Raw genomic sequence first — 12,938 nt, forward strand, 5'->3', positions numbered from 1 at the left:
GGCCTAAGTGAGGTATGTGTTCCAGCTCCTAGAAACCAGAAATCCATCCTACCCCTAAGGTGGAATGTCTCCATCCCCAGACCCAAGGAACCCCATCTCTGGGTACTCTGCAGCCCCACCCAAGGGACCCTGCATGCTTGCCCCAAGAATCAATTCTAGCATCAAGGAGTGCCACTCCCTGAGTCCCAGAATCCCCTTCCCCAGTAGCCCATAGCCTTTTCTATCTAAGGCTCACTCACGGCAGCCAGTCTGGAATCTCCAGGAGTCCATGCTGACACCCAGGCGCTGACATGTACGCGCGTAGACCCGGAGGGTCAAGCAAAGCGCGGCTCGGTAGTTGGCAAAGGGGCAGATCCAAGCCCTGCAGCTGGTCTCGAAGGGCGCAGGCAGCAGCACGTTGTGGCAGGGGCTAAACGGCCCGTTCAGAGCAGCCAGGACGGCGCAGGGCCCCGGGGTCGCTGGTGGGGACGCTGGCTGGGCGCAGGGAGCCGCCCAGACGGCGTGGCACGGGGCACCGGGCGGCTGCAGGGCCCAAGAGCGCAGGAAGGCGCGCGGGTCGGGACCGTCCACGTCGTCTGCCGGGTCCCGGTTGAAGTTGCCGCACAGGCCCGCCACACGCGCCCGGTAGCCGTCGCTCACTTGCAGAGACAGCGCGTGCTGCCAGTCGTACACTAGGCGCAGCGCGGGCGGCTCCTGCTCCAGCCCTACCTCTGCCCACAGTTCGGAGCTGCGGAAATACAACCGCAGCCTCCCGTCCTGCAGCGTCGCCGGCAGCCGAAGCCGCTGCTGGTTCACCTGCAGGGGGGACCCAAGAGCAGGAGTCACCAGAAAGGGTGCGTTCCTGAGCATTTGAGGAGGGATGGAGGATGGAAGCTGAAGGGGTTGGATTTGGGGATAGGAGGGAGTGGGGGCTTTGGGGCTGTAAGGTGGGAATGAGTTAACATAGGAAAAGCACCTAGAATAGAGTCCACCTTATGGTTCATGTGAGGAGGGTTTGCTATGCTTATTGTCCCCTAACACTGACATCTGGAACCTCCAAATTCTGTGAGTTTTGAGCATATCCTAGGACCACATGCAGTTACTGGCATGTCTGAAATTTCTTCTCAGGGAATGTTCTCCACAGGCATTGTTCTGGTTGGAAGGTCACTCTGTGGACTAACCAGGAGTCTATTTATTTATTTATTTATTTATTTATTTATTTATTTATTTATTTATTTATTTATTTATCCAGGAGTCTTATATCTAATACCCAGATGCAACCTCATGCAAAATTCAGAAGACTTCCCTCAGGAGGGATCCCTGGGTGGCGCAGCGGTTTGGCGCCTGCCTTGGCCCAGGGCGCGATCCTGGAGACCCAGGATCGAATCCCACGTCAGGCTCCCGGTGCATGGAGCCTGCTTCTGTCTCTGCCTCTCTCTCTCTCTCTCTCTGTGACTATCATAAATAAATAAAAATTTTAAAAATTTTTTTAAAAATCCTTGACTTAAAAATATTAAAAAAAAAAAAGACTTCCCTCAGGAATCTAGGTAAGTAAGTCTACTGAGGAGTCTCCAGTTACTTAATAGGAGAGCCTTCAGCTAGGACCCCAGTGTCTTATCCCCAATTACCAAGAGCCTCCACCAAGAGCTTCTAGATCATATATCTCCATGATTTCCATTTTTCTGCCTCCACCCACCAAGGTTACCAACCCACTTTTACTCTCATTCACCATCTTTACCCTGGTCCAACCATCATCTCCTGCCTGGACAATTGCAGCAACCTCCTCATTGGTCTCCTGGTGCATCCTTCACAAGCCCCATAGTCTGTTCCCCACACAGCGGCCGCAGGGATCCTGTTAACACTCATGTGATATTTCATCCCTCCTCTGCACACAATCTTTCCTTGGCTTCCACCTCATACAGAATAAAAGACAAAGTTGTTGCAAGAGCCCATATGGTGATACACAATGTGATCCCCATGGTCTCTCCTTCTCCTCTGTATCAGAATCTTTCCACTTCAGCCTGGGTTTCTTGATGTTCCTCTAAAGTGACTGTCAGATTCCCACCTTAGGCATTGGCTGTTCTGCTGCCTGGAATGTTCTTCTCTCAGATGTACACATGGCTCTCTCCCTCGCCTCCTTTAAAACTTGGCTCAAAAAAAATTTTGTTCAAGTTTCATCTTCTCAGAGAGATCCTCTTACTTAAAGCTAGACTCTCAGACATCTGTATTTTAAAAGATTTTATTTATTTATTCAAGAGAAAGGGGGCGGAGAGAGAGATAGAAAGAGAGAGAGAGAGGCAGAGACACAGGCAGAGGGAGAAGCAGGCGCCATGCAGGGAGCCTAACATGGGACTCGATCCCAGGTCTCCAGGATTTTGCCCTGGGCTGAGAGTGGTGCTAAACTGCTGAGCCACCCAGGCTGCCCTACTCTCAGACATCTTGATGCCACTTTCCTTTTTTTTTTTTTTTTTTTTTAAGATTTTATTTATTTACTTATGAGAGACACAGAGAAAGAGGCAGAGACATAAGCAGAGGGAGAAGCAGGCTCCCCATGGGGAGCCTGATGTGGGGCTTGATCCCAGTATCCCAGGATCACAACCTGAGCCAAAGGCAGACACTCAACCACTGAGCCACTGAGGTGCTCCCCCAATGCCACTTTCTTGATCCATTTTTTTCCTCCTTAGCATGTATCACCTTCAAACACACTACATAATAATTTGTATTTATTGCTGATCTCTCTCCACTAGAGCATAAGTACCATGAAAACAAGGATTTTGTCTGTCTCTGTCATTGATGTGTCCTCAGGGCCTTAAGCAAGATCTGGTATATACTAATAAAACATTTCTTTTTTTTTTTTTAATTTATTCATGATAGGGCAGCCCCCAGTTTAGGCCCAGTTTAGGGCCGCCTGCAGCCTGGGGTATGGTCCTGGAGACCCGGGATCAAGTCCTCCCGTGTCAGGTTTCCTGCATGGAGCCTGCTTGTGTCGCTCTCTGCCTGTGTCTCTGCCTCTCTCCCTCTCGCTCTCTCTCTCTCTCTCTCTCTGTCTCTACAAATAAATAAATAAAAATCTTTAAAAAAATAAAAAATAAAAAAATAAAATTTATTCATGATAGACATAGAGAGGGAGAGAGAGGTAGAGACACAAGCAGAGGGAGAAGCAGGCTCCATGCCAGGAGCCTGATGCAGAACTTCAGGATGGCACCCTGGGCCAAAGGCAGGCACTAAACCACTGAGCCACCGAGGGATCCCCAATAAAACATTTCTTAATCAATGAAGAAACTCAGGAGTGGTGGGTCCTTGGAAGAAAGGGGTTCATTTGATAAGAGTATAAATCTGGAGCCCTGAGAATTTAAAGGTGCTATGGGTTGGGGTGCTGTTGCTGGGGAGCCATAAGAGCACTTGGAAGACTCGATGACTCCACAGTGGCAGGGTGAGCTCCCAAGAGGTGTGTGGAGGGGAGTATGGGGCATCATGGGCTTATTCATCAGGTCCTAGCATCTTATACTTCTGAGCTTTCTATATATTAGCCTATTTGATCCTCACTCCAGTCTGATGAGTTCAATCTTTTCATCAACCTGATTTCACAGATGAAGACACTAAGACCAAGAGAGTGTAAATAATTTGCCTAAGGTCACACAGATCACAGGTGGTCAACTTAGGATCTGAACTCAGGCCATCAGGTTCTGGAGTCCATTGTCTTTCCATAGTGGTGCTGAGGAGTGTGTTAGTATATCCATAACCTCATAGGTTTGCTCCCTCTAGCAACTCTGATTAAACATATTCTAGTCCCTACAACCTTCCAGAGTAATGCATCCAAAACTTCCCCGAGGAGAAATTTTTGACATACTAGTGGCTGCACGTGGTCCTAGGATAAGTCCAAAGCTTGCAGAATTTAGAGGTTCTAGTTGTCAGTGTTAGGGGACAATAAACATGGCAAACACTCCTCAGATGACACTTAGCATGATGAGATGGACTCTGTTCCAAGTGCTTTCTACACTGTTAACTCATTCCCACTGCACAGGAAGCTGTTAGCATAGGTGCTAGAGACCCATAATCCCCTATCCGCAATCCCCAAATGCAAAAGTGGTCTGAAGACTAAGATGTTTTGTGTATTTGACGTTAAAACATAACTGGCAGGGCACCTGGGTGGCTCAGTCGGTTAAGTACCTGCCTTCGGCTCAAGTCATGATCCCAGGGTCCTGGGATTGAGCCCCTCATTGGGGGTCTCTGCTCAGCAGGGAACCTGCTTCTCCCTCTCCTGCTCCCCCTGCTTGCGCTCTCTCTCTGTCAAATAAATAAATAAAATCTTAAAAAAAAAAAAGAACATAATTGGCAGCAAAAGCTGACCTGAACTCATGGTATGGCTACTTATCGTCTTAGTTTATCCTACTTAGTGTGAATAGTCAGACATTTCACTGCAGAGGTATTAATGTCTATAATTGTGTAACACCTATTGGGATTTATTGGGATTATTATATAATATATAGCATTTGCATGATATGACTACTTGAAATTCCAAAATCTGAAATGTACCTGACCCCAAGCATTCTGGATAAGGGATTGTGGACTTATATAATTGCCTCCACTGTAGAGTTGACAAAAATGAGGGACAGAGAAGGATACAGTTTCCCAGGATTCCATACAAAATGATTCTTACCTGGACAAAGCCAAACTCATGCTTGAGAGCAGTGATGGTGACTCCAAAGATGCGCATTGTGACAAAGTGCATAGGCTGCCTCTCTCCAGAGCAGGCAATCCATAGCTGGAAGGCAGGAAGGCCACCAGGGAGGGCCTGGGGGCAATGGCTCAGAATGTAGGTACAGCCCCCAGGCACAGGGAAAGAGTAGCCATCAAAAGTGTAGATGTATGGTAGCCCGGAAGCCCAGCAGGTACCTCCTGTGATGCTCCCCTGACCCTTAGTAGGGACCTCCTCTGTCTCTGATTTGGCCTCAGACACCATTTTGGAGTCAGACACAGTTTCAAATTCTTGCTTTGCCATGGTAGTCACAGCCTCCAAGCCTGGTTCAGTCACTGCCACCACCTGGAGCCCCAGCTTGACCACTGAGATGGTTTCTGACCTAGCGTTAGACACGGTCTTGGGTTCAGATTCAGGTTCAGCTATGGGTACTGTCAGGGTGAAAGATGCAGGTGCTGGTTCAGACACGACCAGGGTTTCAGGAATTGGTTCTTTTACAGCCAGAGGTTCAGATTCTGGTTTAATCAAAACCATAGATTCAGGCTGATGTTCATTTATGGCCACAGTTACAAGCCCTGGTTCTGCTTCAGGTGTGCTCTCTGATCCTGGTTTGGTCATTGCCATGGTTTTAGAGCTGAAGATGGATGCTGTTTTGGAGTCCTTGAGAGAGATTGTCTTGGGACTGAACATGATCTCGGTGGCCTGGGTGCTGGCTACACACTCAGGTTTGTGCTTCACAAGGTGACACATGGTCCCATTGGAACATGCATGGTCTTTACAGGATCCTGGGAGCTGGAGTAGCATCATCAGGGAAGACTCTAGCAGGGGATAGGATTCTGTGGAAGGGTTCCAATCTTCCTTAGTCAGAATATCTGGAGATGAGATGAGATGAAATGATGCAACAGAACTGGATCCTAGAATTTGGTCTCAGCCCTTTCCTGCCTCCAAGCCCTAGGCCTCCAGGGTCATTGGAGACTCAACGTGCATAAGCTAGCATGGTTCCCAATCTAAAATGAAGTGGGAGCATATAATCAGAAAGAGAGGGTGAGGCTGAAGTACAATACAGAAATGGTCAGCACAGTGTGGGTATACAATAGGGCTGTGATGAGCTGGAGAACATAGACTCTAAGGACACCATATTGGTTATTTCAAAAATCTGTTCTCTCTTTCTCTGTGTGTGACTATCATAAATAAATAAAAAAGTAAAAAAAAAAGATTTAAAAAAAATCTGTGAGCCAGTAAGTCTAAATACTTCTGTGGGTTGATTTTGGCCAGTGAGGACTTCCAGTTTGCCATGTTAAGCAGCCTTAAGAATGTGTGTGTGTGTGTGTGTGTGTGTGTGTGTGTGTTCTGTGGGGATATAACTTCCCCATTTCCCAGGGAAGGGAGCTTTTTTTCATAGCTGTTGATATATGATGCTAGACACCTAAAAAATGAACTTTTAAGAGGTAACTTTGTTCTGTAGGGGTTTGCATATTTTCTTTTTTTTTTAAAGATTTTATTTATTTATTCATGGACACAGAGAGAGAGTCAGAGACACAGGCAGAGGGAAAAGCAGACTCCACAGAGGGAGCCCAATAAGGGACTCAATCCCGGGACCCCAGGATGACACCCTGGGCCAAAGGTAGGCGCTAAACAGCTGAGCCACCCAGGGATCCCTGAGCCACCCAGGGATCCCAGGGGTTTGCATATTTTCTATCAAAACATAATACACACTTTCGGGATAGATTAGAATATGAATTAAAGTATCAGCTCTCTAGGATAGGAATGTTTCTATGTTGTACTTTGTTGCATTTCCAGTGCCTAGAAATGGCCTAGCCTGAAGTAAATCTAAAAAAAAAAAAAAAAAAAAATGTTGAAAATTAATAATAGCATTTACTGCGTGCCAAGCACCCTTCTATTAACTCATTTTTTAAAAATGTCCCAACAGCCTTATGAAGTTGTTGAGATTATTATCCACACTTTGCAGAAGAGAAAGTTGAGGTTCAGAGAGATGACATGGCTTGCCCAAGATCACACAGCTTATAGTAGAATTTGAATCCAGGCCTTTTGTCCCCAGAATCCAGCTGTGAGCCAATTTTAATAAACGAATTGAAGTCCATGTTTTCATTTCTAAGAAATCCTAGCCTCTCTGACTATACCCACTTTTCTCTCATCTCCCTGGTCTCCCACTGTTTTTTTGGAACTGGAGGAGATTGATTCCAGGATTACACAGTAGCAAACTATATTCAGAACCATGGTCAGCGTCCAGCTACTCCGCTGTGCATAGCGCTGCACTCTGGCAGGCGACCAGCCTCTTTCCCAGCAGCCTGAGCAAGTTTTGCGTTTGCAGTTACGGCTTGCTCACTGTGTAGCTTTGGATGGTGATGTCTTGCCTTCAACCTTTAACTGCTTCTACTATAAAATGGGGATAATAGCGGTGCCCGGATAGCTCAGTCAGTTGAGCATCCAGCTCCTTGGGTTCATCTCAGGGCATGATCTCGTGGGTCCTAAGATTGAGCCCCAAGTGGAGCTCCAATGGGCAGGGAGTCTGCATTAAGATTCTCTCCCTCAGGGGATCCCTGGGTGGCTCAGCGGTTTAGTGCCTGCCTTCAGCCCTGGCGTGATCCTGGAGTCCCGGGGTTGAGTCCCACATCAGGCTCCCGGGGTGGGGCCTGCTTCTCTCTCTGCCTGTGTCTCTGCCTCTCTCTCTGTCTCTCATGAATAAATGGATGAAATCTTAAAAAAAAAAAATTCTCTTCCTCAGCTCTTCTCCCCCCCCCCCACTCTCTTTCTCTCTCTCTCAAATAAATGAATAAATAATTTGAAAAATGGGGAGAATAGAGACCTCCAGAGTGGCTGTGAGGAATGCATTACATAATGGACATACATTATATATAAAAGTATTTACCACTTAGCACATAAGTCTAGACTATGTGTGAAGCAGTACAAAATAAAACAAAACAAAACAGTGGCTAAAAACTTGTGCTCTGGGGATGCCTGGGTGACTCAGTGGTTGAGCATCTGCCTTTGGCTCAGGGTATGATCCCGGGATCCGGGATCGAGTCCCACAGTGGGCTCCCTGCATGGAGCCTGCTTCTCCCTCTGCCTGTGTCTCTGCCCACCCCCCCCCCCCGTTCTTTCATTAATAAATAAATAAAATCTTAAAAAAAAAACAAAACTTGTGCTCTGGAAACAAGACTTGGGTTCAAATCCTGGCTCAGCCACTTTCCAGCTGTGTGAACTTGGCAAAAGATTTGATTCCCAGCCCTTCTCCTCCCCAGGAAAAAGGAATTATTACAATACTATGATACAGTCAACCTTAAAGACAAGTGGGAAGGTGAAACAGCCGCTATTTTATCCCTTCCCCTGACCCCATTGTTTATATTTTAGGCTGTAGTAAAGAAAAAGAACTTGTGACCTTTAACAATAACTTCCTTTCTGAGCCCAGTGCCTGGCATATGATTTGGTGCACATTTAACAACTTATAACCATTATTATTCATTCCACAAATATTTACTAAGGGTTGGGGACTGTCCTAGAAGCTGGTGATTCTGCAGTAAACAAAAGATTTTTGTAAAAATTTGACCTCATAGGGCTATTTAGGGTGATGGAAATATTCTATAATTTGATCTAGGTGATGGTTACAAATGTGTATGTATATATGCAAAAATTCATCAGGCTATATGCCTAAATATTGCACAATTAAGGACACCTGGATGGCTCAGCAGTTGAGTGTCTCCAGCTCAGGGTATGATCCCAGAGTTCTGGGATTTGTCCTGGCAGGGAGACTGCTTCTGCCGCTGCCTGTGTCTCTGCCTCTCTTTGTGTGTTTCGCATGAATAAATAAATAAAATCTTTTTAAAATTGCATTAACTCTATCTTAGAACTTACTTAAAACTTATTATTTTTTAAAAGATAGATTGATTGATTTATGACACACACAGAGAGGCAGAGACATAGGCAGAGGGAGAAGCAGGCTCCCTGCAAGGAGCCCGAGGAGCCCAATGGGGGACTCAATCCCAGAACCCTGGGACCAGGCCCTGAGCCTAAGGCAGACGCTCAACTGCTGAGCCACCTAGCCATCCTTAAATTTTTTAAAAAAAAGCATTGACCTCAAGGAACAGATGGGAGAAAGAGAATAAGCATGCAAAAAGTGATATGAGGGCAGCCCGGGTGGCTCAGGGGTTTAGCGCCGCCTTCAGCCCAGGGCGTGATCCTGGGGTCCTGGGATCGGGCCCCAGGTCCGGCTCCCTGCATGGAGCCTGCTTCTCCCTCTGCCTGTGTCTCTGCCTCTCTCTCTCTCTCTCTCTCTCTGTCTGTGCCTCTCATGAATAAATAAATAAAATCTTTTAAAAAAGTGATATGAGCCATGAAAAAAAAAAAAGCAGGAAAGGGCTAGAGTTTGTAACGGATGGGGAATTACTATTTTAAATTGAGTGGTCAATTTGGCCTGAGTAAGAAGATGGCATTTGAGCAAAGACTTGAAGGAGATGAGGGTGAGATCCATAAAGATATCAGGGGGATGGTCAGTGTTAAGGCCCTGGAGCTGGGAGGAGAAAGTAAGTGTGGCTAGTGTGGCTGGAATGGACTGAAGGAAGGCCAAGAGTGAGAAGAGATGAGACCAGAGGGGTAATGAGAGCAGATTGTATGGGGCCTCATTAAACACTGTAAGGACTTTGCTTTTGCTGGGTGTAATAATAACTGCGTGGAAAGATTTTGAGTGGAGGAGGGAATGATTTGCATTTAAAAAAACCAACAACAACCCTGCTTCTCGGTCTTCTATGCGAGGAATTGCAGGTAGTATGATTTTCCCCGTCCCTGATCTGGAATCCCATCGCCGGCTCATCTTCCCAGTGTCTCGGGCCCCAGCGCTGCTCACCCTCGCTCGGCTGCCCCATGGCCTGGGTCCCGAAGCCCGCTCCAGGGGCGGTGCCGAAGCTAAGCACGCCCACCGGCATCCCGCGAGTCTCCAGCAAATGCACCACTCCGGGCTCAGGCCCATATGCCACCTCGGTCCAGACGAAACCCTGAGCGGGGCCCCGGCTCTCACCAGGATGCTGCCCGTGACGCGGCTCTGGGCCGCCGGGAATCAGGCGCCAGTACAGGTTGGGCAGCGGCTGCCGATCTAGGAGCACCGGGGTGGGCTCGCGCGCCAGCAGCACCGCTACGTTGGAAAAGCCCGGCTGCGCAGTGAGCGCAAAGCTGCGGCTGAACGCGTCCACCGGGGGCAAGAGAGCGAAGAAGGGATTGTAGGCGACGCCCCCGCGGGCCGCGGCTGCAGCCAGGAAAAGCACCTGCAGGCGGGCGGAGGAGCGCAGCACCAGGGGGCGCACTGGGTCCACCGCGAAGTGCAGCACGGCTCCGGGGCGCACGGCCCGCGCCCCATTGGCGCCGCCCCCCCAGAAGCTCAGGCTGCCGGGGCTGTCCGCCGCCACAAACACCTGGTCTCTGGGTCCGGGAGCCGCGGGCGCGAACGGCGGTATGGCATAGACGCGGCCCCAGTAATCCTGCGGCAGCAGTTGTTCGGACACGTGGCCACAGGCCTTATCTCTCGCTCGCAGGCAACTGTGGCCAGCCAGCAGCGCGACGGGATGAGTGGCCACGACGCGGGTGCCCGACAGGTCGCCTGCGCTCTGCACCTGCAGCGCCTGGAAGGGCTCCAGGCGCACGAGGAAGGGCCGGCCGGCAGCGCGCTCGACGCCATCCAGCAGGATGGGCACCGCAGGCGTGAGGCGCAGGCGCGTGGGCCAAGCGCCGGCCACCACCGCAAACTCCTTGTGCCGGTCGTGGGGCCGCAGCGACGGCGTCACCACCACGTAGCGAGTGCCCAGCAGGCGGCGCGGCAGCGCTAGCGCGGTGTCCAAGGAGGTGCGCCCACGCGCGTTCACCACCGTCACTCCCACGGGTCGCGACGCGGCCAAGCGCACGGCGGCCCCCGCCGCCCGCCGCGAGCCCCGCAGCTCCACGGCGCTGGGCAGGCGCACCCACGCGGTGGCGCCCGGCTGCAGGCTCAGCGCGCGCCGGAAAGGCGGTCCCCCCACCGGCTGCGCCCTCACTTGCACCGCCGTCGGGGGCCCCTTGGGCGGGGGCGACACGTACAGGCGGAAGCTGGGCTCCTCCGCGCCCCCATTCTCCAAGAAGGCCGTGACGAAGTAACGACCCTGGAAATCCACAAAGGCAACCGCAGGGCCTGAGGGAACCCGGAGGGGAGAGGGGGAGAGGAGGGAGTCAGCATAATCTGTTGGATTTTGAGGCCGGACACATCAGATTCTAATCCTGACCGCCCCGCTCTAGCCACGTCTACGTGGGCAAGGTACCACCTGCGGGCCTCAGTTTCATCTGTAAAAAGGGAGTGTTGGCAGAGCTGTGACAGTATTAGATGAAATAATATATGTAAAGGCCGTGGAACAATGTCTGGTAAATATTAACTTAAAATAAAGTTGCTTCCTCTGAACCATCTGTGTCCCAGAAAGGCCTGCTCAGCCCCCTTCCCACAACTGGCTTGGCCAATCGCCGGCCAGAGTCTACCCAAATAGTCCTTGGTTCCAGCTGGCCGGGGCCCGGTCCCCAGAAGCTCCACCGTGGCCAATCCCCTGTGATAGAACCATGCCAGGTGACCCCAAGCCCCAGCCAGCACAACCAGTCCCCTGCTGCAGATCCAGACCAGCTCACCAGTCTTCTGCATGCCCCGTGGATCACTCACCCCACAGGAAGTCCAGGGCACCCAGGCACAGCAGGGCAGGGGGGAGGGCAGCCATGGCTGGGGAGGGGGTGGGCAGGCTCTCCTGCCAGTCTGCCTCCAGCCCTTGTAGTGCAGGAGCAGAGGAGCGCAGGGGGAAAGGCAAGGCTGGGTGTCCCACCTGCAGGGGCTGTGCAGAGGCCACTGTGTGCCAGTATTTATAGTCCCAGAGCCTGAGGCCTCACCTCCCTGGGTCAGTGCACCGGATGTCCCCATTAGCACTGGTTCCAGTCTGACAAGATGTCATTGATTGTAAGGAGGCCTCATCCTGTGGGTGGGGTCAGGGAGACGGGACAGAATCAGAGACGGAGGGGGAGGGACAGGTAGGGGGAGGTGAATCGGGAGACCAAAGGGGGCGGGGCAAGAATACCACGGTTTCCCAGGAAATCGGGACAGGACTCCACAGCCTGCCAAGGACAGAGAGGCTTCAGGCTTAAACTTTTGGGGCCCTGGGAAGGAGGGGCCCAGAAGCCTGGACCGCTGGGTTCTGAGGAAGGAGGGGGAAGAGACGCTGGACTTCTGTGTCTGAGGGAGGAAGGACTGGGGACTTGATCTCCTAGACAGAGGCAGGAGAGGACACCATGTGCTGGATGAGGAGGCCTGGAGGATATGGGGTGGAGTGCCCCAAGAGAAGACAATGGCTTCCACATGACTCTCCTCCTTCCAGAACGTCCTGAGCTGGAGAACAATGGAGTCGAACCCTACCTGGAGGATCCTGGACAAAGGACAGGCTGGGACTCCAGACAAGGAAAGGCAAGGGACCTTGGATACAATTTCCAGCCCCTTCTCACCCCCCCCCCCCCAAGAACCTTTGCCTTTGGTACGGAGAGTAGGGGGAGAATTCAAGAAGGAATTCTTTCAATAGTTTCATTTCTCACCTGCTTAAGATCCTTCCCCTGCTCTTCAACACAAGCAGAGGAGGTGAAGGAAGGCTCCCCTGAGGGCACAGGGAACAACGTGGGTGTGTAAAAGGGTGGGCTTTTCAGGGAGTGCTAATCTCCTATGTGCTAGAGATGGAGTTGGGGGTAAGTGGGGGGCAGGCAAGGCCTATACAGCCAGGCTAAAGAGCTGGAGCTTTGTCCAGGAACCCAGGAGAGCCATGGTGGGTTCTATGCAGAGGAGGGTCAAGTTTGGTTTTATGAAGATTCTCTGGACCAGAGTGGGAAACTGAAGCCAGGACCCCTGGGGGTGCGGGGGAGATGCAGGGACCCAGGTGGTTGGGGCCAGAGAAGGGAGCAAGGCTAAGTGGAAGGGCTGCCAGGAGGCTGAGTGGAGGGTTGCTCTGAGGGGACCCAGGAAGAGGGACAGGTATGGGAAGAAGCTAAGGTCAATGTGCACCCCCTCCCCCATGTGAGAGGCCTGGGGCTGTCCTGGAAGCTGAGGGAAGCCAGGCTTGGGAGAGGGGCTGTGCTGGGGACAGATATATGGGGGTCTTCAGCAGAGAAAGAAAAGAGAAGCCTGGGGGCAGGTGGAGAGGTGCTGCCTCAGAAGGAGGTGAGTGGAGGAGCAGGAAGGGGGTCAGTTCCTAGCCCTGGGGGC

General features: G+C 51.1%; 1 protein-coding gene across 1 annotated transcript in view; it reads right to left on the minus strand.

Moving 5' to 3' along the window:
* Positions 1–11,418, minus strand: part of LOC140609820 (IgGFc-binding protein-like) — a 32,076-nt gene extending 20,658 nt beyond the window's left edge. The window contains exons 1-4 of the mRNA XM_072785123.1: positions 11,364–11,418; positions 9,540–10,850; positions 4,640–5,550; positions 240–795 (exon numbers count right to left, since the gene is read on the minus strand). Of these exons, the coding sequence (XP_072641224.1) occupies positions 240–795; positions 4,640–5,550; positions 9,540–10,850; positions 11,364–11,418 (2,833 nt within the window). The remainder of the gene's footprint in view (positions 1–239; positions 796–4,639; positions 5,551–9,539; positions 10,851–11,363) is intronic.
* Between the last annotated feature and the right edge of the window lie 1,520 nt (positions 11,419–12,938).

Source organism: Canis lupus, chromosome 1 (genome assembly GCF_048164855.1).
Source record: "Canis lupus baileyi chromosome 1, mCanLup2.hap1, whole genome shotgun sequence".
Classification (NCBI taxonomy): Eukaryota; Metazoa; Chordata; class Mammalia; order Carnivora; family Canidae; genus Canis; species Canis lupus.